The 27181-nt window shown below is 44.1% G+C and overlaps 2 protein-coding genes across 2 annotated transcripts in view; one reads left to right on the top strand and one right to left on the bottom strand.

The window, feature by feature from the left end:
* The window catches only part of adamts13 (ADAM metallopeptidase with thrombospondin type 1 motif, 13), a 14280-nt gene extending 3978 nt beyond the window's left edge, over positions 1-10302 (top strand). Inside the window, exons 9-31 of the mRNA XM_014160257.2 lie at positions 129-263; positions 430-580; positions 719-823; positions 942-1099; positions 1257-1320; positions 5107-5233; positions 5356-5504; positions 5618-5738; positions 5844-5924; positions 6017-6198; positions 6383-6539; positions 6681-6810; positions 6902-7081; positions 7205-7403; positions 7509-7617; positions 7699-7828; positions 7903-8082; positions 8342-8546; positions 8637-9003; positions 9118-9261; positions 9365-9544; positions 9689-9870; positions 10010-10302. Coding sequence (XP_014015732.1) covers positions 129-263; positions 430-580; positions 719-823; positions 942-1099; positions 1257-1320; positions 5107-5233; positions 5356-5504; positions 5618-5738; positions 5844-5924; positions 6017-6198; positions 6383-6539; positions 6681-6810; positions 6902-7081; positions 7205-7403; positions 7509-7617; positions 7699-7828; positions 7903-8082; positions 8342-8546; positions 8637-9003; positions 9118-9261; positions 9365-9544; positions 9689-9870; positions 10010-10165 — 3592 coding nt within the window. The 3' untranslated portion in view covers positions 10166-10302. The remainder of the gene's footprint in view (positions 1-128; positions 264-429; positions 581-718; positions 824-941; positions 1100-1256; positions 1321-5106; positions 5234-5355; positions 5505-5617; positions 5739-5843; positions 5925-6016; positions 6199-6382; positions 6540-6680; positions 6811-6901; positions 7082-7204; positions 7404-7508; positions 7618-7698; positions 7829-7902; positions 8083-8341; positions 8547-8636; positions 9004-9117; positions 9262-9364; positions 9545-9688; positions 9871-10009) is intronic.
* Positions 10224-27181, bottom strand: LOC106579903 (carnitine O-acetyltransferase). The gene is made up of 14 exons (XM_014160258.2): positions 26697-27181; positions 15324-15602; positions 15017-15135; positions 14073-14126; positions 13811-13976; positions 13470-13644; positions 13072-13250; positions 12821-12921; positions 12366-12485; positions 12152-12274; positions 11912-12047; positions 11750-11812; positions 11515-11652; positions 10224-11362 (listed from the first exon to the last, which is right to left on the bottom strand). Exons 1-14 carry the CDS (start codon positions 26721-26723, stop codon positions 11147-11149), a joined length of 1896 nt encoding a protein of 631 aa, XP_014015733.1. The 5' UTR covers positions 26724-27181; the 3' UTR covers positions 10224-11146.

The following is a 27181-nucleotide window of genomic DNA, read 5'->3' as shown; positions in this document are numbered from 1 at the left end:
TTTATTTAAGCAACTATCAAAAGCTTTGGCCACAGGTAAGACCGAGTGGCATGAGATAGGCCACAGGTAAGACATTGTCAATAGCATGGGATGAGCTACAGTTAGTAATCTTCACTTCTTTCCCCCAGCTTTGGTATAAACCATGATGGGACCGGTAACACATGCAGCAGCAGTGGCTATATGATGGCCTCTGATGGAGGCTACAACAGTGTGGATCTCACCTGGTCCCAGTGCAGCAGACAGCAGCTGTACACATTCTTCAGGTAAGCATGCCAGCTGTTTCTCACATGGACTCTTAATAATGAACTGTTCATCATAAGTAGATTACTCTGCAGAAATGTAATAATGGTCAGTGTTACTGTACACAACAGTGAGTATTGTAGAAGGCTGGTGATGAGAGTAAGATATGTGTTTGTAATGCTATTCCAGTGAAGGCAAGGCTGAGTGTGTGAAAGACTTGCCTGTCCTGGTTGGCTCTCTGCAAGACTGGAAGCCAGGCCTTTACTATGGCGTGGACGACCAGTGCCGGATAGCGTTTGGTAGCACCGCCAGGGCGTGCTCCTTCACCAACACTGACCTGGTAAGGGACACATTATGACATTAATGGTAGCCACTTCTGTGATTATACTATCATGGTTATTCTGTAGAAATAAGACTGGTTATACAGGATGTTGACAGTATCTATAGCTCTGTCTGGTTAATTCTTTACTCCTGTCAGCCTGTGTGCCGTGTTCTCTCCTGCCACATCAAACCTGATGACAACAGCTCATGTAAACGCCTGCTGGTGCCTCTGTTGGATGGGACAGAGTGTGCACCCAACCAGGTACAGCCTTATGTTATCACTAGTCACATTCAATCACTATGACTATGTTTGGTCAAAGTATGCAACATTTGGGTTGAAATGAAAGCAGCCCTGACCTCTAACCCTGTACATCCTCTAGTGGTGCCTGAAGGGCCGCTGTGTGTCCCCAGACCAGCTCAGCCCCTCTTCCTCTGTGGTGGTGCACGGGTCCTGGTCCAGCTGGTCCCAGTTCTCCCCATGCTCACGGATATGTGGTGGGGGCGTTACTTCCCGGACCAGGCAATGCAACAACCCACGGTAACAAGAAACAACAGTCAGGCCCAATTACAACACTAGTTCTCATGACTCCTCAAGTTCAAGTGGTACATTTCTGGCAAATGAGATTAGCCAAACAGTTTATCATTCTTGATGGATGTCTTCATAATTTTCATTTAAAAAATGTTTTAATTTCCAGACCTGCATTTGGTGGGAATGATTGCAAGGGCAGGGATACAGAGGCTGAACTTTGTCACCAGCAGGTAAAACTCCACAGGTCATGTTTATGTTTACAGTGGCCTCCGTAGGTCATTTTTACAAGGTAAATTGTTGCACCATTTATTCTGTGCAGTGAGTACTGTAAGTGTATGTATGCACATGTATGGAGCGATTTCAGTGCTAACATTTTTATTTTTTTACTTATATTGAATTTCAATGTAACATTGTTTTATTTGTAATGCACAAATTGTATCATGGAATTCATATTTCATGATTTGAAAATTAATTGAATGTAGTATATAGCATACAGTTTTTCAATTCAATTTCTATTTAATATTCAAATTCAATATTTATATATTTATATATTCCGTTTCAATATGGTAGATATTGCATTCATTTTCTATGTATCAAGTTTACAAACTAACATTCCCAAAATTCAGTTCTCTAAATTCAGATTCAAAACCAGAGACAACTTCCTGGTACTTTGCCAGCCACGAACGGTAGAGGAGCACAGATAGTGGTAAACTGACAGTGGAATGCATTTTATTTCCTATGAATTTGGCGCACAGGAGACCTGGGATAGAACCCCATCAGTCAAACTAACACGTCTTCAGGTCTCAGGCAAGGTTGCTCATCATATTCATGGATCACCAAACCACCTCTGTTGCACTCTCATTAAATGCGTTGCACAGATCTGTCTGCTTCTTTTTTTTTTCCGCAGAAAGTTTTGTTGTGCAGTAGGCCTGATTTCGAAACCAGTTAGTTCAATTGGTGCCGTGATCTCTAAGTATGAGGTCAAAGGGGGGTAAAATATAACCAAGATGGTTCAATGAACCACGCTCTTTTGATGAGTAAGCTTGCTGGAGACTTGAGTTAGCTTCCTGAACTCATTCCTGTGGGCTTTAGCTAAGTGGGCTAACACAGTCTTGTGACATGCAGGAGACCTGGTTTGAACCCAGTCAGAGTAAGATTAAATAAGGAATGGAAAGGCTATCCTTAGAAGGGCTATGACAGGGCTATTCCACTATATTCTTGTCGGGGCCAAACTGCGGTTTTTGTGACACTCCCTTCCAATGTTCCCTCAATTTTTTTGTCACTAAGCAAATTTCAGGTCTCCTGAGCGCAAACTTCAACGTTGTGAAAATTCTGTACAACTTCCAGGTCGCGTTTACGTGAACACTGAGGCAGCACCTGCTTTAAGTCACAGTTTTAACAGTGGTCAAGTAGGCTACTGTGACTATTTGATCAAAATGATGGAGAAAAATGCTTCTCATTTTAACATGGAAATAGCTGTTCTATCATTCAGCCTACAGTAGCAGCCAATGTGTGGTGTTCAATGTAGGCCTACATTTCATGAGACTTTTGAAAAAAAAACATGCAGGGCTTGACATTAACCCATTTATCCACTTGTCCTTTTCTGATGCAAGAAACCACTTTACAAAATAAGATGCATTATTATTCTCATACCATTAATATAGAGAATCAGACAAATTATGCTACCCTCTGCCTATTGGCTATTTAGCTTATTCAAGCCTGTCTCAAAATACAACACTGCCCCTTTAAGACAGAAAAAGCTCTTTACCTGACTTGCTTTTCAAAGATGTCTAGAAATGTACATGTTTTGTGCTCTTGTAGGAAGTAATCACTCCCCTATTGCTGACTACAAATGATCTATAACTGAGATAATAACTCACTAACTAGCAAAGGATGTGAACAAAATGTGCACACGTGGCTACATGCAGCTCTCGCTTTAATCTCAAAACAAGCGCATCTACTCACGACCGCTCATGCTGTAAACACAGTCCAGTTCAAAATAAATGGCACAGATCCATATATGGCAATGGTCCATTTGCATATAAGCCTACTGCAGCTATGAATGGTTATGCCGCACCAATCTGTGTAGAGTACGGGCTGAGTCCTACTCCAATGCGTTCTGCCTTCAACAAAATCTCTTGCATAGTTCATTTTGTTTCAGTATTTTGCATTGAAAGTGGCTAATATTGCGTTGATTCGATCACAATTGCCACAGTAAAGGGAAACATTGATAGTGTTAACAGGGAAAACTCTAGAACAGTGGTCAATGATGCTGTCGGTGTGATCGAAGCGTAACGCTTCAATTCAAACACACCGACAGCGTCATTGCGCAAAATAGTATGCAGCACCAGCTGGATATGTATGCAACAAAAGTTCAACATTCACCTTCTGCTCCCATTTCCGTCAAGCCGTCTATGCATACAGTTTCACGTACGCAACACACCGAATGCACTGCAACACAATGCTGCAAGGCAAACGCAGCGTTTCATTGGAAATGAATGTAATTCTGGTGTACCAAAATGCAATGACGCTGTCAGTGTGTTCGAAGCGTAAGAACATAAACATGAACTCACTCATAAAAACAGCAGCTTTTAAACGCTTTGAAATCTCACAGTATCAACTTTGTTGTAGCTTTCTTTTATGCCTGTTATGTTACTGCGGATACCATAATCTGAGCCATCCGTTTGGCCAGCGGTAGACCTAAGTGCACTTGATTTGCTCTCCGGCCTGCCGGGAAGGCAGAGGTGGTACCTCCAGACACATGAAATGGTTCAAAAAGGCAACAGTTCGTCTACGCAGAACACAGGGCAGCTGAATCAGGTGCACTTACCGCCAACAGCCCGAGATTAATGAAAAAAAAATATTGTCGGGTTTTTTACAGAAATGTTTGCCGATTGACTAGGAATGCTTTGGAGATTGACCAGTTGATCGCGATTGACCGGTTGGTGACCACTGCTCTAGAAAGTTGAGTAAAATTCAATCTCGTGCTTCTCTCCATGGGCTGATATTTCTTCTGCTTGGCAGTCCCATGTCATTTCTGTTTAAACACAGAGAGCGTTTGATTATAGATTTTCTCCTCTACCTTTCCTGGCTTGCGAAGTACCAGGAGGCTGTCTCAGGTTTTGAATTGAGAGATCTGAATTTGAAAACTGAATGTCAGAAGGTAGGTGTAGCTGGTGCAGGAAGTCAGGCGTAGGAGAGCAGAATGAGTGCGCAACATACTTACTCAAAATAAAGGCACAAGGTAACAATACACTTGACCAACAAACGGTGATCAATTACGCACGGATGAAAACAGCACCCGTTGAAAACCAGCCATAACGTACCAAATGAACATAGAAACAATCACACACAAATACATTGGGGAAACAGAGGGTTAAATACATGGACATGTAATTGGGGAATGAAACCAGGTGTGTAGAAAACAAAGACAAAACAAATGGAAAATGAAAGGTGGATCGGCGATGGCTAGAAGACCGGTGACGTCGACCGCCGAACGAACAAGGAGAGGGACCGACTTCGGCGGAAGTCGTGACACTGCATCTGAATGTATCCGAGAAGTTGAATATATGAAACTTTGATAGACTTTAAATAAAAGTTTGTAAACTTGATGCACAGACAATGAATGCAATATCTACCATATTGAAGATGAATATATAAATATTGAATTTGAATATTAAATTAAAACTGAATGCAATATTCATAAAATTCTATTCAAATTATGAATTATATGATAAAATGTATGCATTACCAATGAAAAAATATTACAGAAAAAAATATATATCCTAAACTAAGTAATTCAAATACAGTTTCTGTTAGCACTGAAATCACTTCATACACATGCTTTGAGTAGAATGAGGGAAGTTGAATTGGAAATAGAAATGTGGCTTCTCTTCAAAAGATTATTATGATCGAAAGTTCAATTGCTCGTCAAAAGGATGTTAACTGAAACATAGGGTGTGAACACAACAAGCAATGTTCGGCATTCTTCCCCTCACACTATGCTGTCTGAGTAGCAGTGTGAAAGGACCCAGCTGGCCTTCATGGCAGAGCAGTGCTCCCAGACAGATCTACAGCCCCTGTACCTGTCCCCCAACACGGCCTCCCTCTACACCTGGATCCCCGCTGTAGGCTTTGTCACAGGTGGGCCAAGACACCTTGCCAATGGGGAATGGTTGGGTCATTGGGATGGAGGGCAATAAACAAAGGACAAACTACTACATTACTGACTCCACTGTATCCCTCTTATTTCCCCCCATGACCAGGGGATGAACAGTGCAGGTACATGTGCCAGTGTAAGGGAGAGAACTTCATTGTGAGCCGCGGGTCTCAGTTTGTGGATGGGACTCGTTGTGAACCAGACAGTCCAGCTCCCCTTGGTGCCACGACAGCTTGTCTAGGAGGGACGTGCCAGGTAAAGGCCTGCTTCGGTTTCTCCACCTTAGAGAGTTCTAGTGATGCTTTGAGAAATTATTATTAGACGTGACATGTCCTCATAAGCTAATGGGCAATAATTTCTTCCACTAGCTGTTTGGCTGTGATGGAGTGTTGAAGTCTGGGAAGGTGGAGGATGTGTGTGGGGTGTGTGGAGGGGATGGCTCCTCTTGCAGTCTCACCTCTCAGTCTTACAGTGGTGGTCAGGCCAGAGGTAACTGCTCAAATATCCCCATTCTTCAGTCTGGAGAGTGATCATTTCTACCTCCATCTCATTCCAGTAATTCAATTAGATTTTCCCTGCTTAATTGATTCTCAGAGTACGTCACATTCCTGACCCTGCCAGTAAACGCCACTCAGGTTCACATTGTCAACAGGGCACCTGTCTTCACTCACCTGGGTGAGTATCTGGGGTGACCTTGGGTGGTTTGAAAAGAAACCCCAAATAATATAAAGGACAATAAGCAAGGTGTCTGGTGTTTTTACCCATAGCGGTGTTGATTGGGAATCAGTATGTTGTGTCTGGGAGTGGCAGCATTGCGTTAAACATCACTCACCCCTCTCCTCTGGAGGACGGTCGTCTGGTTTATCGTCTGTACCTGACCCCTGACCTCCTGCCTCTCATGGAGGAGCTGCTGCTGCCTGGAACTGTTACAGAGGAGACACACATACAGGTCAGCAGGGAGAGAGACATTCCTAGATATGGCAACAGACACTCCAAATATCAGAGGGGATAACTGTGAGAGACACATATAGAAGAGGAACAGTATCTCCATTCACTATGTACACACACATATAGAACTTTGCTGACTCCTCAAAATAGAAATGAATAATGACATTTGTTTTTTGCTCCTACAGGTCTATCGGAAATATGGAAAAGAATATGGAGAACAAACCAATCCAAACATCACCTACCACTTTTATACTCCCATTAGTAATAATGCTTTTATAAAAGAGATACCCAGGGGCAAGTGGACTGTTGTTACAACATCCTGCTCTGTCACCTGTGGCTCTGGTAAGAGTCACTTTGAATTTTTAATCATTTATACAAATGATTGTTGAATAAATATATTTTGTTTGTTTGTTGTGGTAGTACTTTAGGGCTTTCCAAATGTCACTGTTCTTATAGAGCCACTGTTCTCTCTTCTTCTTGTAGGCATACAGAAATCTATGTATGTCTGTATGGATGAAGACACCAAGGAGCATCTGGAGGAGGTCTACTGTGATTCAGCTCCCCTTCTCCTGCTTCAGCAGACAACCTGTCACCTCCCAGCCTGTCCCCCCAGGTCCACTCTACATTCACTGCACACTGTCACACCTAGAACGCTTGAACTTTCATCAAACTGATTGACCAATGTCCTGTGTTGTGTTCTCCAGCTGGGAGATGGGAGAGTTTGGGCCCTGCAGTGCCTTGTGTGGTGGTGGAGAGAAAGTACGCCCTGTGAGATGTGTTCAAAAGCAAGGAGCAGATGTCCTACAGGTGGCAGTTTCTGAATGTCCACAACCCTCTGCCACACAATCAGTGGATACATGCAACTTTCAACCCTGCCCTGCAAGGTATACATATTTATGATCAAATACAATATGTACATGAAGCAAACAAGGTCCAAGTTGCACCATGTAGGTTAATGGCCCAGTACAGTATTGACATTAAAAAAAAATGGTGGATGTGTGTGACAGGTGGAATGCGTCAGAAGCCGGGGAGTGTTCAGCGGTGTGTGGGCCCGGCGCGGCTAAACGCATTGTGACATGTGTGCGGTACGAAGGTGGTCATGATGTTGAGGTGGACCATAGCTTGTGTTCAGGGCTCTTCAAACCACCTGTCTTAGTGTCTTGTGTGATCGATGTCTGCCCAATTGGCTGGGAGTCTAAGGGACAGGTACTGCAGAGATCTATAATACATCTCATAAATGTGCACACCGAATTCTAAGACATCATACTGGAGAAGATGGAAGTTTGACATCCATTCATTTGTCTTTACCAGGATCAACCAACACTTAACAAATCCCCTGGTTTAAGGTACCGCTCCAGGTACCTAACAGTGTATGTTTGGAGCCCTGTGATAGGCCAATGCTCAAAGACCTGCGGAAATGGTAAGTTAGACCAGATAATCCCTTCCATTTTTACAAAGACAGTGTGGTACCTTGGTCAACACAAGCCTTATACATGTGTAGGTACCCTGCAGGTGTGGTTTTCATGTCTGGACCACCAGACCAGGCTAGCAGTGCCTGAGGTCTACTGTGATGCCTCCAGCAAACCAGAGCCTCACACAGAGTCCTGCAACCCTTCTCCTTGCCCTCCCATGTGAGTTCATCCTTTCAAGTACAAGAATGATAGCTCTGTCATAGCAGGGTAACAGCAGTGTGTTTCCCATGCAGGTGGCGCTACAAGCAGGGAGTGTGCAGTGTGTCGTGTGGAGGAGGCGTTGCCCATAGGGTGCTATACTGCTCCCAGGAGACCGAGGGAGATGAGGAGGTGGTTGTGAACAATACAGAGTGCAGTAACATGACCAAACCCATAGCAGTGGTCACATGCAACTCCAACAGCTGTCCAGCCAGGTAAACCATGCAACTCCAACAGCTGCCCAGTCAGGTAAACCATGCAACTCCAACACCTGCCCAGCCAGGTAAACGGTAAACACAGACACTGAACACTGGCTGGAAGACCAAGGTAAAAAAAGAGATTCTAAATGTGGAATTCACCACCCATGGATTTCAGTTTGTCTTGAATGTGAGTGTCAACAGACAGTGCCATATAGAGATTTCTGTATGTATTGCTGGGTGTAAATACACTTGAACTTGAGATAATACTGTCCAGGTGGAGAGTGCTGAGGACGGGGGCCTGTTCTACGTCTTGTGATCTGGGGGTAGCCAGGAGGCATGTCTCCTGTGTTGAGTATATCCATGGGGAGGACAGGGAGGTGTCTGAGGAGAGGTGCCATGCAGCCGTTAAACCTGCTACCACAGTACCCTGTCTGGTGCAGGTGTGCACCTTCAGATGGGACGTGAAAGACTGGAATCAGGTAGGTACAGTGGTCAGTGGTGTTTTCATACATGGGTGATTTATAAATTATGTAGATGTACTGTTGACTAACTTTTCTGTTGTCTCTCAGTGTTCAGTGCCGTGTGGGTATGGGATCCAGTCTAGAGCAGTGTCCTGCATGGGACCCACTAAGCCTGAGCCCCTCAGCCCACTGCTCTGCATGCACATGCCCAAGCCCATCACCATCCGGGGCTGCCAGATGGACGACTGCAGGGTCTTACAGAAGACTAGTCCCCTCACCCACACACACACCACCAACGCCCCCTCACTAGAGACCAGGGACCAGTTACCCAGTCCCCAGGGCATGGAAGTCACTCCCACGGATGAGGAGCCACTCCTGTCTCCTACTCTCAGCCTGACCCAGACAACCCTGACTGCAACAGAACTGACCACACCACAGACCACCACCGCCATGCCCACTGTGACACCTAAAACCGGTAAGGTGGCAGAACTCTCTGCTTCTTTAGCGCTCATCAGAAAAGGCATAGACAAAGCATTGAGAGAGCTCCATCAGCTAACGTAATAGTTATCTACTGTGTGTCGCCATCTAGGTCTGTGTGGGCAGCTTCTGCTGGAGGAGTCAGGCACAGTGGACTTGAGACATGAGACAGGTCGCTGCATCCTGTCAATAGGTCGGCCCCTGGATGAGGTCATCCACTTGAAAGTAGAGTCCAGCTCCCTAAGCTGCAAGAAAAGTGAGAAATGCTATAATACCCTTTGTACTGTCTATCTATGGCAACCGAAATGGACAACAATAACCCTGTGTGTGTGTGTGTGTGTGTGTGTGTGCGTACTTAGGGGAGTATGTGGCGTTCTATGACAGGCTGGTACTGGTCAGGAAGTGTGACCAGCTTGAGGACACTGAACTGACCTCCAGGACCAACGTCCTGCTGGTACGCCAGCATCTCTTGTCCCCCGGAAACGGAGTGCTGCTCACTTACAGCAGTCAGAAGAACAACAAGAAGAGTCACCACCAGGGTAACACTGAGCTGCTACTGTATTGGCTGGAACAAAAGGCAGAGTGGCATGGTGTTACAGAGCTGGAACAATAGATTTTTAGAAGGACATATTATTTGGTTAATTGAGTACATACCCACATGCTTCTTACTGTTGCTCCTACAGACTGTGATGTCCAGCTGTTTGCTCCCAGCGGGGTCATTGAGAATCCAACGATGACCTCAGCGTTGGGCAGTCACACCTGTCGAGTCCTCATCAACGCCCCACCCTCAGTGAAGATTAGGATCCGGGCTCTGAGCATGGGCCCTGTGGTCAACAGCACAGCAGCCCAGTCCACCTTCATTATGGTCAGGGAGGAGGGAGATTGTTCTCCCTTGCTTTTCAGTATATTCATCAATGCAAACTAGTTGAGTATACATTAAACCATGAATCTTGACATGTATGCCATTGTAGATAACATTATGCCTCTAATACCATCTCCATTAGATACGAGATGTAGACGTCTTGAAGACCAACGTGTTCAAGGGCCAACAGCTTTTTGACTGGCGATCAGCTGGAAACATGGCAGAGATAGAATTTCATGGCGAGTACCTGCATAGCAACGGAAGCTTCCGAGCTGAATACTCATTCGTGGAGCCTTGATCTGTGGCTCGCATTTCTATTATACAGTATTTAACAAGACAGGAATTTAGGCTGTTACTGGAGAACAATTTGTCCTTAGTTTAATCAGTATTGTCAGAATTTTGGAACATTAAAATAAATGACAGCAGTCCGTCTTATTTTGTTTGTTATTTTTTGTTGTTGTATAGAAAACATTTACCAAAGTAAATCACAGCAGAACCACTCAGCAACTCATTATTATGGCACATTTGGTATAGTATGGCACATATTTTCAGAACTTAAAGAACTTATTTTATGAATATGAAATAACAAATTTGTAAATAAACAAACTGAATAAAACACATCTATAGAATCCCACAAAAATAAATGTTAAGACAGCGCCAACATACTGCATGACTTAAATATAACTAAAACAGACAGATGTAATCTCTTAATTCAATCACTCTGTTGTCGCAGAACATTTTCTAAAGTTTTCAATTTCCACTTTAAAAATGTCAGACTTGATTTATTCTAACAAAATAATTCATCAATCCCTACAAAAATGTCCAATAAATAACACACATAATAATTCACATTTCCTGTTGCTGCAGGATTATTGTCCTGCTGTGAGAAACTGGTCAAATTAAGATAGTTCACCTGTAATAGAGTATAGTCACTGCCATGATCTGGTGTGGATCTTTCTTTGACATATGGCGCTTTCTATTTGGAAAAGGATTTCATTCAACATGAAATGTATAACTTTCCATCAATCATACTTGCTTTACAGTCTTGATATTATTTTGCTTATTACAGGACTGTCTCTCCTACAGGATTTTCCCTCCATCACATCTACCTGAAGGGCCCAAAATCTTCCCAAGGCCCACCTAACGCATTGCAAAGTGCTTCTCTTCTCTCCATGTTACAGCACTAGATATACCCGGGTGGCTTCAGTTTCCCCCACTACCTCCAGCACAGGTTCAGTTCCACACAGCCATAAAGAGCCACCATGTCCCCTGTGGGGACTCATTGCTTGGCCTTAGCCGTCTCCTCCAGCAGAGACCTCATGTCTCTCAGAGCCTTCTTCATAGCCCGGCCAAAGTTGGCAGCATGTGTCTCTTCACAGCTGTTGAAGGCTGTAATGGCAATGTTGATGTGGTCTGCCATGGGGTTGTAACACACTCCGTAGCCATCTGGCACCAGTGGACCGAAGCACATCACACAGTCTGTCTTGGCACCAGCCTGGAGAAGAGCGACAGTGAAACATTACCTTTAGCTGTACAAATGTGGGCCAAACCTAATAAACAAATTATTACCAAACCACTGTCTACAATTTGTCCTGTTATATGTTGTATTTTGGGATGCTAAATAGCTCACATAAACAGCCTTCATACCTGGCTGGTGGAGAGATTGGGATGCTCAGCCACAGCATAGGCTGTGTCCATGAATATCTCTGGCATGGACGTCAGTTCTTCAATCGCCTGCAGCTTCAGGCCGAGGAGATGTCTGTCTATGGCCTGGCCATGAATTGCCTGCTCATTTTGACATACACAAAATAAATGTACATTGCAGTGAGTGGGGACAAGCATGGATTAATACAGTAAATGTTCATTTCCATCAAGTCCTCACCATGCGTGTGTATTCTACATGGGCTTGGCATGCCTTGTCCAATAGAGAAACCTTCTCTGTGTTCTGTCAACATATGGGATAAACAGACATCATTACAGTAGAGTGACAGTCAGGGTTTATTGTTTATTTAGTGTCAACGTTCAGGTTTCAGACTTGACCTACCGGTTTAGCTAGGTCCTCCATTGCCTGGACAAACTTGAGAGACTCATTGGAGCAGGAGCGGATTGTGTCTGTTCGACCAAGTGCAAACATACGCAGGGACGCACTCTCATAGGTGGAACAGCACATCTGATACATTCTGAAACATGAAAGAACAATGTCTCATCAATATGTCTCAAAGTGATAGATTAAGGTAACCCGACTGCTGTTTCAGATGTTGACTGTTTTGTTCATGAAACCCACCTGAAGTAGGCAAGCTGTAGAGCCATTTGTATAAAGGCATCTGGACTCATCTTGTGAGCCTTTGGAACATTTCTCCCATAGTCAGCAAAGTAGACCACATTCACATCCAAATCATGTGACATTCTGGTGAATGAAAGAGTAGCCAAAGAGTGAGAAACACTTCAAAGATATGTTTGAATGGAAACTGCTAGGAACACAAACAGACTCTACTTGCATGTTCATATTCTGTTTGGCCGACTCAATATCCTTCTTGACCTCAGGTGTGATATTGAAACGCAGTTTGGGAGGCATGGGCAGAGGGATCATGGGAGCGCGTACTACCTCCATCCTTCCCCTGTTTAAACAACACAAAACATTATACTTCAAGAGAGGCAGAGTCACATTCAGTAGCAGGCCAGGATCATGATTCCAGCTTGGCCATGATCAGTGGGCTTCAAATGGTAGTACAAATCATTTTCAAATGGATCAGGCACTATCTAAACATGACAAATAGTGAATCTTCAAAATGCTTGCTACACTCAGGCATAATGCACCTGCTCTGGTTGGAAAAATGGCCAATGCAACCAAAGCAACCAGCGCAAACCTTTTTATCTGTAGTACACAATGACCTTGGTAGTACTGTGTACCATTAATCAATGAATGAAATAAACATATTTTGTTATGCCTTACATGTACTCAACCAAATAGTCCACTAGGAACACAATGGGTGGGCCTTCAGCTGGGGCATGCTCATACACCAGACCACAGGTACCATCTTCACCCACAATAAACTGGGGATGAAATAATACACGTTATAATAATAAGACTTAAAATATATTTATGAATACTGTAGAATAATGCAAGAGACTTGTGAATAAAAATATGAACATATATCGGTGAGGATACAACCTTTGTTCTACAGCTTTAGTCTCGGAGCTCACCTGTAACGTCTTATCAAACCAGCGGTTGCCGCTGTTCCAGCGACTCCCTCCACCATGCAGCATCTGGGCAGCGACGCGGCTCTGGTAGCGCTGCTCAGACATCTGTGGCATGGGGGCATCTAGACACACTGTGAATATGCTCTTCTGGATAGCACGGACAGACTCCTTATTTGTCTTGTCTAAGGAAGAAAACGATACAATGAGCGAGCTACGAGGACCTTGAGGAAAAGCATCGACCAATATGTCTAAAACAGTGTGTGCAAAATGATAGGTTGCATCCAGTCACTCTTACGTTATGGCTCAAGACTGGGTTATGACTGGGGTTTTGTTTATTTGGTGGGTCACTCCATGCGCTCCAAAGACCCTTCTCTAGCATTCAAGGCTCTCCCTGGCCTCACCCTTGATGAGGTTGTTGTAGGCCTTGCCCCAGGTGTTGCGGTGCTGGGAAGTCAGGATGCCGATAGGCTCCTTGTTGCTCTGCAGGGACGAGTTCCAGATTTTCTCCAGTTGCATGTAAATCTGGTCCACCGTCAGTGGGGAGCCATCACTGTTATACACATCCAGGACAAAGAACTAAGGACAGAGGGAGAAGGTCCATCAGCATTTGAGCTTCTGGTTAAGTGGGTTACAGACAATAAACTAACAATGCAACAATGTTACTGATTTCCTCTCTTGTGTTGTAGCAACATAAAGCAGCGTCAAAGAGAGAAAAGCAAAGCAATAGCACACCCTAGTGTACCTGGAAGTTATGGACCACAGTGATGTGAGTAGGGGCCACTTTCCCGATAGCATGGTTGACCACAGTGTCTCTCTTTGGTCCAGGGATACGACAGGAGGACAGGATCTGGTAGTACTGGTCCATACACAGAGGCTTCCCACCCAAATACTCAATAGGTAGGGTCTCACTGTGACACAGAGTTAGAGAGTCAACTTGGGTGACAAATATATATTAGATGTATATCATTAAGATAGATCATATTTTCTATATCAATATTACTCACTTGTCAATCATTTGTTTGAAGTCCAAAACTCCTGAAATCAATTTAGCAGCAAACCTGAGCAGAAAACATTGATTTACATTTTAGTAGACACGCTTATCCAGAGTGATTTACAGGAGCAATTAGGGTTACGTGCCTTGCTCAAGGGCACATCGTCAGATTTTTCAACTAGTCGGCTCAGGGATTCAAACCAGCGACCTTTCGCTTACTGGCCCAATGCTCTTAACCGCTAGGCTACCTGTCGCCCTATTGATTAATTAAGTATGATACCTTATATGGTATTTCCTCATCCAACTGAGATTCAGCCTTTTACCTCTCCAGCATCTCATGTTCTATTCACATAATTAACTCCAATACACTTTAGTACACCATTGTTTTCCATGTCCTCATATCTCCAACCAGACTTTCTTAGCATATCCAACTCAGAACCATGATATCTATCCATTTTGATTCTATATCTCTGTCTGTGTCACTCTAGTCTAGCAAATAAGATGGTGTACATTACGGTACAGTATATTGTTGAATCATTGACTTTTCATATGAACATGGAAGTCTGCTCTAGTGTCATCTTCTATTTCATGTGTTTGGCACTGTCTGCAATGTTGATTGCGTACGTGGGTCACCGCGGTCCAAAAAAGCTGAGCAATGCTATGAGCAGCCAATGTGCTTAAAATAGCCAGCATGAAAGGGGAGTCTGTCTAAAGGTCAACTGAATCTCAAGCTTATTCTCAAGTTCAACAGAGCTATGGCGGATTACAACACTGAAGTCAATCACTTTCTACGAACTTTTCTACTAAGCAGTAAGCCTATAAAATGTCCTTTTCACTGATCGGTATAGACAGCCCTAAAATGTTTTAGTGCTGGAGGGAGGGTGGGCATCTACTGTATAATCTCGCAGCAATGGCTGGTACAGTGGTCTCAGACACGCATGGTTCCTTGTTGCTCACCTCATTTGTCCTTGGCGATCTTGGAAGGTCATGCGGGGCAGGACCACCCCAGGGCTGGAATAGACTGCCACAGGCATCCGGGAATCCAGATAGGCTGACTGCATCCACCACTCTGTGAGCTGCATAAACATCCACAAACAGCCATGATAATGCTATAGACCATCAACATGACATATACTGTAGGTGAATAAAGGATATAATACAGGTATCTGTTCCTGCCAATCAACCCAGATCAACCCAGTGCTCTGCCCTACTAAGTACCCATCTCTGCTCTATGTGACCGGTTCTGTTCTATGACAGTACCCACCCAGTTTTCTTTGTTGCTAGCTCTGCGCTCCAGGCTCCTCTGCAACCTGTCTCCCACTCCCTCAGGAATGAGGAACTCCTTGACCAGCTTGCGTGTGTGATCCATCTCCTCCTCACTGAGCAGGGGCTCCAGCATCAACAGGTAGCGCTCAAATGTCTGCCTTAGTGGAGGCACGGGCAGCTTGGGCAAATTGTCCTGGTGATGCGAGGACCTCTCTGGGAGGATGGTCACTGACATCGGCTTGACCAGGCGACATGGCTTCACCAAGCCCGGCCTTAGCTGAAAAAATGCATTCTGTGTCATTGCATTTCTAATAAAGAATGTGTTTTGCATTTAATATGACATACTGAAATACCACACATACTGTACAGTATCTAGGTTGATATTTAGTTTAAGTTCCTGAAATATTAAGTTGATAATCCCATTAGCATATAAAATATATCAGCAATGTTAGGTGAACACCACAGAGCTGATTGGTAGGCCTACTGGCTAGCAACTGTCAACACCATGATACATACTCTAGGTCTGTTAAAATAGAGCCCTCTAACGCAGTGGTAAATCTAAGTGCTGGGGGTAGTGCTATAGGTCCGGAGTTGTGACAGCAACAGTAAAAAAAAAAATCATGTTTTTGCTCCAAGGTTATTATAGTAAACGAATATTGAAAGTAACATAAAAACCAACACTGGAAAAACAATTTAGTAAACTGAAATAATTTTTTTAAATTAAAACATTTGAAAAGCTAAAATGATTATATTTGACTGCAAAACGAACTAAAACAAAATAAAAACCATCATACCTTTTTTTACTTTGGACAGAAATCTAATTTAAGCTTATTTTCTAATGGGGTTTTCGAGCTTCTGAATCTGGTGGGTAAATGCTGCCAGTAGATGCCAATGTTTGAAATAGGCCTAGCTTGTGCATCACTATCACTAGCTAACATGGAAGAATCCAAGGGCGAGCATGGAGTGTAACTGGGCCAAGCTAGAACAGCTTGTGAAGTTGCTGGAGCTGTTCGCAATCCACATCGACCAACTTGCTGACCAGTGACTGGGCCAAGCTATAGCAGCTTGTGAAGAAGGCTGGAGCCGTTCTCAATCCACACTGACCACCTTCAAACTGACAGCCAGTCGCTGTCTGATGTGGTGGTGTGCCTTCTCAACCTTGAGGCACACTTGCTGTCAACTACTGTTGCAAAACAGTTGGCACAGGTCCTCCTGAAGTCACTGTGTGAGCGCTTCACATGCTTATTGAATCCACTGACAGCCAACTTTGATCCAACCCCTGCAGCAGCTTGCCTGATGGACCCAAGTGTGTCTCTGGCACGTCGCTCAACAGAGATGGAGCCCCTGATTAGGGAAGCAGATGATTTTGTACTTCAGAAAATCTGTGAGTACAGCCGTGGAGCAGGACCCCAGGAAGATGCCAGCACAATTAATCCAGATAGTATCTCTACCACTGTGCTTCAGAAATATAGCTTCCTCGCATCGAAGATTGTGTCTGAGGTCACTGTCCAGCCGGAGGGTCAACCTGGCAGCGCATTAAGTGTCCCATGTAAGCTGCGGAAATACCTGGAAGACGTAAAGGGGGGCATGTTTACAGAGTCACCTCAAGTTCTGCCAGGCAAACTGTGCCCTGTGGCACTGAATCTGGTTTCTGCCACTGCATCCTAAGTGTTTGTGGAGAGAATATTCTCTGTCTGTGGGCAACTGTCATCAGGCTTGAGAAACTGAATGACCACCTCTCTGAAACGCAGAGTCTTCTTGAAGATAAGCCAGAAAATCTTGTTTGGTTGAAGAGAAACACACACACACACACACACACACACACACACACACACACACACACACACACACACACACACACACACACACACACACACACACACAAGCTGGCTGTCTGTCTGTGAACTGATAGTTTTGTGAAGAAATATTGTATTGCTTATGTTTTTGCTGTTGTTGCAGCTGTTTTTATGAACCCTTTTTAAAGGGGTTAGTCAGTGATACATGTTTAATATTACATAAACGTAACATGTCAAATGTGCCATGACTTCATTTGTTGTTTTTTCCTCTCCCTTTCTGTCAGATAAAGGTACTTGATTTTTAACAAAGTAGATGTTAGAACAAAGCTTTAGATTGGTGTAAACATGGGCAAGAGAGTTTCCTTCCACTATATTTATTGCACCAGTCTAGGCGCTTATTCTTTAAATCGATTGATTTATTATTTATGTCCTGGCCATAAAGTTGTATGGAGTCCTGTAGTGGCCAAAAGCCTGTGTTAGCATGGGCAGCTCCATTCAGGACTTTCGCCATTTTGATTTAGTCAACTGGGTGGGACTTCCAACTTCCTTGACTGATCCTTCCCGATGACCTGGTTGGCATGACCTAATGACTCGGTTGGAGTCGTGACAGCTGTGTCATCGGAGGGATCAGCCAATGAATTTTACTTGAGAAGAAGAACATTGGCTATCTCAAGATGATGGCCTCAATGGTGCTGCCCATGCTCTCACAGATGCCATCATGATACAGATACAGAGATGCTATGTCTATCCAAGTCTACAGTTCTGGCCCATAAACTTATGTATTACTGTCCCCCAGTGGCAAAAAGTTATTGTTTTTTGGCAAACTACAGGCCTACAACACATAAATGGCTATAATAACCTTGGTTTTCTCAATATGTTTAGAGTGCTGATAGTCAACATTGTTGTAATTGGCTTCAACAAGTATAGGCCTTTACGAATCGCACTTCTCCTCAAACAAAAAGGACAAGGTTCCCGTAAATTGTACCGTATGTGTGAGGCACATTCTAAATAAGCAAGATATAGCCTAGGCCTGTTTGGAGGAGCGCATCTTTGGTAACCGGACAAGAAGCGCTCTTTGGAAATGGGGATGGATACAAGCCGAATGGAGTATGCACAGCAGGTAGACCTATGTGAATTGTGAATAATGCAAAAGCATGTCGGCAAAAGCCTCAAGAGTAGACCATTTAGAAACCCTTTATGGATAGGCTACTTGCAGGCTAACGTATGGCCAGCATAAGAATGACACCAGATCCATTGCTGTAGAACCAGCTTTTGTAATAGCAGGGCAAGGGTATCCTACTAAGGGTTTGTTTGTTAATCAAACGAAAAGGAAAACAAGCAATTGTTACAGACAAATAAGGTACATGTTTCGAAATAGGACTGTCACATCTCATCTCTCATTCAATGATGGGCATATAGCCTACATGGAGGGAATTTTACGCACATCCAAAATAATACCAGGAGCTGGCTAAAATAATATAATAGCCGGGATGTCCTCTCACTGTTCGCTGCTGCCAAACTTGATCTTTTAATAAAGCTTTGGTGACAAATGTATATTTCAAAGCGGCCTCACAAGCCAAACCCTTTATCAATAGTCTTGACTACTTGGCCAATGCATTGGGCATGACAAAAAAACTGCCTTCAATAAGAGGAGAGGAGGCTATGCTTTGTTTTTTAATACAAGGTTGACGGGCACAAAAAGCAAACTATATACAAGTATATGTGGATACCCCTTCAAATGAGTGGATTTGGCTATTTCAGCCACTCCCGTTGCTGACAGGTGTATAAAAATCAAGCACACAGCTATGCAATCTCCATAGATCAAAATTGGCAGTAGAATCGCCGTACTGAAGAGCGCAGTGACTTTCAACATGGCACCGTTATAGGGTGCCACCTTTCCAACAAGTCAGTTTGTACAATTTCTGCCCTGCTAATGCTACCCCGGTCAACTGTAAGTGCTGTTATTGTGAAGTGGAAACGTCTAGGAGCAACAACTGCTCAGCCACGAAGTGGTAGGCCACACAAGCTCACAGAACGAGAACGGTGAGTGCTGAAAATCGTCTGTCCTCTGTTACAACACTAACTACCGAGTTACAAACACCTCTGGAAGCAACATCCATACAAGAACTGTTCGTCGGGAGCTTCATGAAATTGGTTTCCATTGCAGAGAAGCTGCACACAAGCCTAAGATCAACATGCTCAATGATGGAGTGGTGGACTCTGGAGCAGTGGAAACACGTTCTCTGGAGTGATGAATCACACTTCACCATCTGGAAGTCTGACGGACTAATCTGAGTTTGGCGGATGACAGGAGAACTCTACCTGCCCCAATGCATAGTGCAAACTGTAAAGTTGGGTGGCGGAGGAATAATGGTCTGGGGCTGTTTTTCATGGTTCGGGCTAGGACCCTTAGTTCCAGTGAAGGGAAATCTTAACGCTACAGCATACAATGATATTCTAGACGATTCTGTGCTTCCAACTTTGTGGCAACAGTTTGGGGAAGGCCCTTTCCTGTTTCAGCATGACAATGCCCCTTTGCACAAAGCGAGGTCCATACAGAAATGGTTTGTCGAGATCGGTGTGGAAGAATTTGACTGGCCTGCACAGAGCCCTGACCTCAACCCAATCGAATACCTTTGGTGTTCCAATTCATCCCAACAGCGAGACAGGCCTAATTGCCCAACATCAGTGCTGACCTCACTAATGCTCTTGTGGCTGAACGGAAGCAAGTCCCCGCAGCAATGTTGCAACATCTAGTGAAAAGCCTTCCTAGAAGAGTGTAGGCCGTTACAGCAGCAAAGGGGGGACCAAATCCATATTAATGCCCATGATTTTGAAATGAGATGTTCAACGAGCAGGTGTGCACATACTTATGGTCATGTAGTGCATCTCTAATTCCATGTGCATATGGGTACTGTGTGTCACGGCTGGATAGGCTGCGCTTCCGATGTCAAAATCCATGCCATAACCAACTGGGTTACCGCTAAGACCAGCTTTTGGTTGGTCTTAAATATCCCCACCAGTGCATACTGAAATTGGCACTTTGGTGCACGTTTTTAAGGGCACAACTCAGATATTGCCACCCCTCCCACCTCAGAGCGAGCGAGCTCACATAAGACAGAAATTACAAATCCTGGCGCTAGGGTTTGAAAATAGAAGAGCTTAAACGGATCAACATTTTTATCCAAATAAAATATTATTGGTTGCGTACACGTTTAGCAGGTGTTATGGCGGGTGCAGCGAGATTCTTATGTTCCAAGTTCCTATCAATCACAGCAGTAAATGTCAAACAAATACACAATCAAAAAGTCTAAAATAATTTTCAAAATGTAGTACAGCAGTACATATATAAATAGTGTGTTCCTCTGAAACCGCTTGGTATAGAGATCCTGGATGCCAATGAAGCTCGGCCTCACCCCAGTGATGTACTGAGCTCTGTAGTGCCTTGAGGTCGGATCCCATACCAAGCGGTGATGCTTGAGGATCTAAGGTCCCATGCCGAATCTTTTCGGTTTCCTGAGGGGGAAGAGGCATTGCCGTGCCTTCTTCATGACTGTGTTGGTGTGTGTGGACCATGATAATTTCTTAGTGATGTGGACACAGAGGAACTTGCAGCTCTCGACCCGCTCCACTAAAGCCCTGTAGATGTGGATGGGGGCATGCTCAGCCCTCCGTTAGTAGTCCTCCTCTTGTCCATGTGGGATAAGGAAGTGTGCAGTGCAATGGCAATTGCGTCGTCCGTGGATCTGTTGGAGCCGTATGCAAATTGTAGTGGGTCTAGGGTGTCGGGTAAGTTGGAGGTGATATGGTTCTGAACTAGCCTCTCAAAGCACTTCATGATTACAGAAGTGATTGCTATGGAGTGATAGTCATTTAGTTCAGTTACCTTCACTTTCTTGGGTACAGGAACAATGGTGGACATTTTGAAGCAAGTGGGGACAACAGACTGGGATAGTGAAAGATTGATTATGTCCGTAAACACTCCAGTCAGCTGGCCTGTGCATGCTCTTAGGACGCGGCTTGGGATGCCGTCTGGCATTTGCAATTGCGCTGGCTTGTTGACGCCAGCTGAAAATAGAGCCCAAAGGGTCTGGGCCGTTGCAACGGAAACCAGAACATAATAAAGCAGACACCATATTAAGGGTAAACAAAGTGATTAACATGCATTTACAGGTGTGATCAGTATAATTCTGTATGAATCCAAAAACCAAAGCAAACAATAGATTGTTAGAGCAATGTATGAGCAAATGTTATGACTAAGAAACTTGAGACCAAAGCAACTCGGTCAAGTTTAGTATGTTGTTACACTATTTGTTTGGACTGTGCTTGGCTGTCAAGTTTCCTGACAGCTTCTTCAGGTTAGAATATATACTGAGCGTACAAAACTGACCAGGTGAATCCTGGTGAAAGTTATGATCCCTTATTGATGTCACCTGTTTAAATGACTTCAAATAAGTATAGATAAAGGTGAGGAGACAGGTTAAAGAAGGAGTTTTAAGCCTTGAGTCAATTGAGACATTTTATTTGATTTCACCTTTATTTAACCAGGTAGGCTAGTTGAGAACAAGTTCTCATTTGCAACTACGACCTGGCCAAGATAAAGCATAGCAATTTGACACATACAACACAGAGTTACACATGGAATAAACAAAACATAGTCAATAATACAATAGAACAAAAGAAAACAAAAAGTCTATATACAGAGAGTGCAAACAAGGTAAGATAAGGGAGTTAAGGCAATAAATAGGCCATGGTGGCGAAGTAATTACAATATAGCAATTAAACCCTGGAATGGTATATGTGCAGAAGATGAACGTGCAAGTAGGGATACTGGGGTGCAAAGGAGCAAGATAAATAAATACAGTATAGGGATGAGGTAGGTAGATAGATGGGCTGCTTACAGATGGGCTATGTACAGGTGCAGTAATCTATGAGCTGCTCTGACAGCTGGTGCTTAAAGCTAGTGAGGGAGATATGAGTCTCCAGCTTCAGAGATTTTTGCAGTTCGTTCCAGTCATTGGCAGCAGAGAACTGGAAGGAAAGACGACCAAAGGAGGAATTGGCTTTGGGGGTGACCAGTGAGATATACCTGCTGGAGCGCATGCTACGAGTGGGTGCTGCTATGGTGACCAGTGAGCTGAGATAAGCCGGGGCTTTACCTAGCAGAGACTTGTAGATAACCTGTAGCCAGTGGGTTTGGCGACGAGTATGAAGCGAGGGCCAACCAACGAGAGCGTACAGGTCGCAATGGTAGGTAGTGTATGGGGCTTTGGTGACAAAACGGATGGCACTGTGATAAGACTGCATCCAATTTGTTGAGTAGATAGTTTGAGGCTACTTTATAGATGACATCACCGAAGTCGAGGATCGGAAGGATGGTCAGTTTTATGAGGGTATGTTTGACAGCATGAGTGAAGGATGCCTTGTTGCGAAATAGGAAGCCGATTTTAGATTTAATTTTGGATTAGAGATGCTTAATGTGAGTCTGGAAGGAGAGTTTACAGTCTAACCAGACACCTAGGTATTTGTAGTTGTCCACGTATTCTAAGTCAGAGCCGTCCAGAGTAGTGATGCTAGACGGGCGAGCAGATGCGTGCAGTGATCGATTGATTAGCATGCATTTAGTTTTACTTGCGTTTAAGAGCAGTTGGAAGCCACGGAAGGAGAGTTGTATGGCATTGAAGCTCGTCTGGAGGTTAGTTAACACAGTGTCCAAAGAGGTGCCAGAAGTATACAGAATGGTGTCGTCTGCGTAGAGGTGGATCAGAGAATCACCAGCAGCAAGAGCAACATCATTGATGTACACAGAGAAGAGGTCGGCCCGAGAATTGAACCCTGTGGTACCCCCATAGAGACTGCCAGAGATCCGGACAACAGGCCCTCCGATTTGACACACTGAACTCTATCAGAGAAGTAGTTGGTGAACCAGGTGAGGCAATCATTTGAGAAACCAAGGCTGTTGAGTCTGCCAATAAGAATGTGGTGATTGACAGAGTCGAAAGCCTTGGCCAGGTTGATGAATACGGCTGCACAGTAATGTCTCTTATCGATGGCGGTTATGTCGTCATTTAGGACCTTGAGCGTGGCTGAGGTGCACCCTTGACCAGCTCGGAAACCATATTGCACAGCGGAGAAGATACGGTGGGATTTGAAATGGTCGGTAATCTGTTTGTTAACTTGGTTTTCGAAGACCTTAGAAAGACAGGGTAGGATAGATATAGGTCTGTAGCAGTTTGGGTCGAGAGTGTCACCCCCTTTGAAGAGGGGGATGACCGCGGCAGCTTTCCAATCTTTGGGAATCTCAAATGATACGAAAGAGGTTGAACAGGCTAGTAATAGGGGTTGCAACAATTTCGGCAGATCGTTTTAGAAGGAGAGGGTCCAGATTGTCTAGCCCAGCTGATTTGTAGGGGTCCAGATTTTTCAGAACATCAGCTATCTGGATTTGGGTGAAGGAGAAATGGTGGGGGCTTTGGCAGCTTGCTGTGGAGGGTGCCGGGCAGTTGACTGGGGTAGGGGTAGCCAGGTGGAAAGCATGGCCAGCCGTAGAGAAATGCTTATTGAAATTCTCAATTATAGTGGATTTATCAGTGGTAACAGTGTTTCCTAGCCTCAGAGCAGTGGGCAGCTGGGAGGAGGTGCTCTTATTCTCCATGGACTTTACAGTGTCCCAGAACTGTTTTGAGTTAGTACTACAGAATGCAAATTTCTGTTTGAAAAAGCTAGCCTTAGCTTTCCTAACTGCCTGTGTATATTTGTTCCTAACGTCCCTGAAAAGTTGTATATCACGGGGGCTAGTCGATGCTAATGCAGAACGCAACAGGATGTTTTTGTGCTGGTCAAGGGCAGACAGGTCTGGAGTGAACCAAAGACTATATCTATTCCTAGTTCTACATTTTTTGAATGGGGCCTGCTTATTTAAGATGGTGAGGAAGGCACTTTTAAAGAACAGCCAGGCATCATCTACTGACGGGATGAGGTCAATGTCATTCCAGGATACCCCGGCCAGGTCGATTAGAAAGGCCTGCTCGCAGAAGTGTTTTAGGGAGCGTTTGACAGTGATGAGGGGTGGTCGTTTAGTCGCAGACCCATTACGGATGCAGGCAATGAGGCAGTGATCACTGAGATCTTGATTGAAAACAGCAGAGGTGTATTTGGAGGGCGAGTTAGGATGACATCTATGAGGGTGCCCGTGTTTACGGATTTGGGGTTGTACCTGGTAGGTTCATTGATAATTTGTGTGAGATTGAGGGCATCAAGTTTAGATTGTAGGATGGCCGGGGTGTTAAGCATGTCCCAGTTTAGGTCACCTAGTAGCACGAGCTCAGAAGATAGATGGGGGGCAATCAATTCACATATGGTATCGAGGGCACAGCTGGGGCAGAGGGAGGTCTATAGCAAGCGGCAACAGTGAGAGACTTGTTTCTGTAAAGGTGCATTTTTAGAAGTAGAAGCTTGAATTGTTTGGGTACAGACTTGGATAGTAATACAGAACTCTTCAGGCTGTCTTTGCAGTAGATTGCAACACCGCCTGCTCTTGGCGGAAAATGTTATAGTTAGCGATGGAGATTTTAGGGTTTTTGGTGGTTTTCCTAAACCAGGATTTAGACACGGCTAAGACACCTGGGTTGGCAGAGTGTGCTAAAGCAGTGAGTAAAACAAACTTAGGGAGTAGGCTTGTAATGTTAACATGCATGAAACCAAGGCTTTTACGGTTACAGAAGTCAACAAATGAGAGCACCTGGGGAGTGGGAGTGGAGCTAGGCACTGCAGGACCTGGATTAACCTCGACATCACCAGAGGAACAGAGGAGAAGTAGGATAAGGGTACGGCTAAAGGCTATACGAACTGGCCGTCTAGCACGTTCGGAACAGAGAGTAAAAGGAGCAGGTTTCTGGGCACGATAGCATAGATTCAAGGCATAGTGTACAGACAAAGGTAAGGTAGGATGTGAGTACATTGGAGGTAAACCTAGGCATTGAGTAATGATGAGAGAGAGTCTCTAGAGACGTTTAAACCAGGTGATGTCATCGCATATGTAGGAGGTGGAACAACATGGTTGGTTAAGGCATATTGAGCAGGGCTAGAGGCTCTACAGGGAAATAAGACAGTAATCACTAACCAGGACAGTAATGGACGAGGCATATTGATATTAGAGAGAGGCATGCGTAGCCAAGTGAACATATGGGTCCAGTGATTGGTTGGGCTGACTGGGGAGACGGCGATTCAGACAGTTAGCAGGCCGATGCTAACAGTTAGTAGGCCGGGGTTAAACAAGCTAGCAATTAGCAGACCGGGTTAGCAAGCAAGCAGTTAGCAGACCGGGGGACGTCGTGATGGGGGTAAGTCTGTTTTTGCTTCTTCGTGCGGTGGCGTCGATACGATGGTGGTAGACCAGTCGGGGAATTAGTAGGGTTCCAAGTAGCTCTATGTGTGCCATTTAGGGGGTGAATGGACAAGTCAAAATATTTAAGTGCCTTTGAATGGGGGTATTGTAGTTGGTCCAGGTGCACCAGTTTGAGTGTGTCAAGAACTGCAACGCTGCTGTTTTTCACGCTCAACAGTTTCCCATGTGTATCAAGAATGGCCCACCACCCAAGGGACATCCAGCCAACTTGACACAACTGTGGGAAGCATTGGAGTCAACATGGGCCAGCATCCCTGTGGAACACTTCCGACATCTTGTATAATCTAAGCCCCAACAAACAGAGACTGTTCTGAGGGCAAAAGGGGGTGCAACTCAATAGTAGGAATGTGTTCCTAATGTTTTGTACACTCCTTGGAAGGGGGGGGGGGGGGGGGGGGTCTGTAATTTTGTTGAATAATTACATTTTAGAAAAATTTTACTACAATACATTTCCTTAAGAAAATATGTATTCTTTAATCACATACATTTTCCCTGACACACAGAAATACTCATTTACATTTCTAATGCTCAGGAAGGTCAGCAATATGGTCCAATTGAGTACTTAGACTATCAATATAACCCGTTGTCATTGCTACTGCCTCTGATCTGGCAGACTCACTAAACACAAATACTACATTTGTAAATTATGTCTGAGTGTTTAGTGTGCCCCTGGCTGTCAGTAAATAAAAATAAGAAAAAAATAAAACAGTGCATCTGGTTTGCTAAATATAAGGAATTTGATTCACGGCATTTACTTTTACTCAAGTATGACAACTAGCTTACTTTTCCCACCACTGTACTTAACTACATTTAAAACCAGACACTTTAAGACTTTTACTTAATACTAATTGACTCACTTTTACTTCAGTAATTTTCTATTAAGGAATCTTTACTTTTACTCAAGGTATGACAGTTGAGTACTTTTTCCACCACTGCAAACACAAATAAAAAGCAAGCTGTAGTCTATATTAAAATATTGCATAATAGTTTAACCCACTGTCCCTCAATGAATTGTTATCAGTATTGATCTGATATAGCCATGAACCTTGAAACGTTATTTCCCCCCACCACAAACATACATACATTTACAGCAGTAATAGTGAATGCGCAGCTCTCAGTTAGGGGTGCACAACTGCGCATTTATGAATTATAAAAACGTTTGACTCACCACGACTCTCAAAAGAAGACCCAACATAATTGCATAAAAATGGCCCCGCGAGGCTTTGGTTGTTGTTAGTGTAAAGAAACACCTCGAGCTGTCATGTCAAGGACATAGCCCACGCCTAAAGTTACAGCAGTTGAGAAGTTACTGAGTAATGTCGGACATCTCTACGCCCCCCTCCGGCCATGATTGGAAACTATATAGCCTATGTCTACTGCTGGATACACTGTTGCCCATATTCAATCATACGGTCTTGATGCATACATACATACATACTACCTTGTTTTGTGTAGGGACATCATTAAGTTTGATGGCATGCCACAGAAATGATGTAAGACATATGGTCTTGGTGTTCAAAGGCCTAATTAAAACAGCTTATATTGCCCTATAAAATGCACAATACACCTGGTAATTTTATTATCATTTCACGGCAGTGATATCTATACATTCTGTGTGCAAAATAGGTGTAATTATGTTCTATTGTCGCATGG

Source organism: Salmo salar, chromosome ssa20 (genome assembly GCF_905237065.1).
Source record: "Salmo salar chromosome ssa20, Ssal_v3.1, whole genome shotgun sequence".
In the NCBI taxonomy this organism is placed as follows: Eukaryota; Metazoa; Chordata; class Actinopteri; order Salmoniformes; family Salmonidae; genus Salmo; species Salmo salar.
Note: the sequence above shows the minus strand (reverse complement) of the source record. Positions and strands in the feature narration are given on the sequence as shown.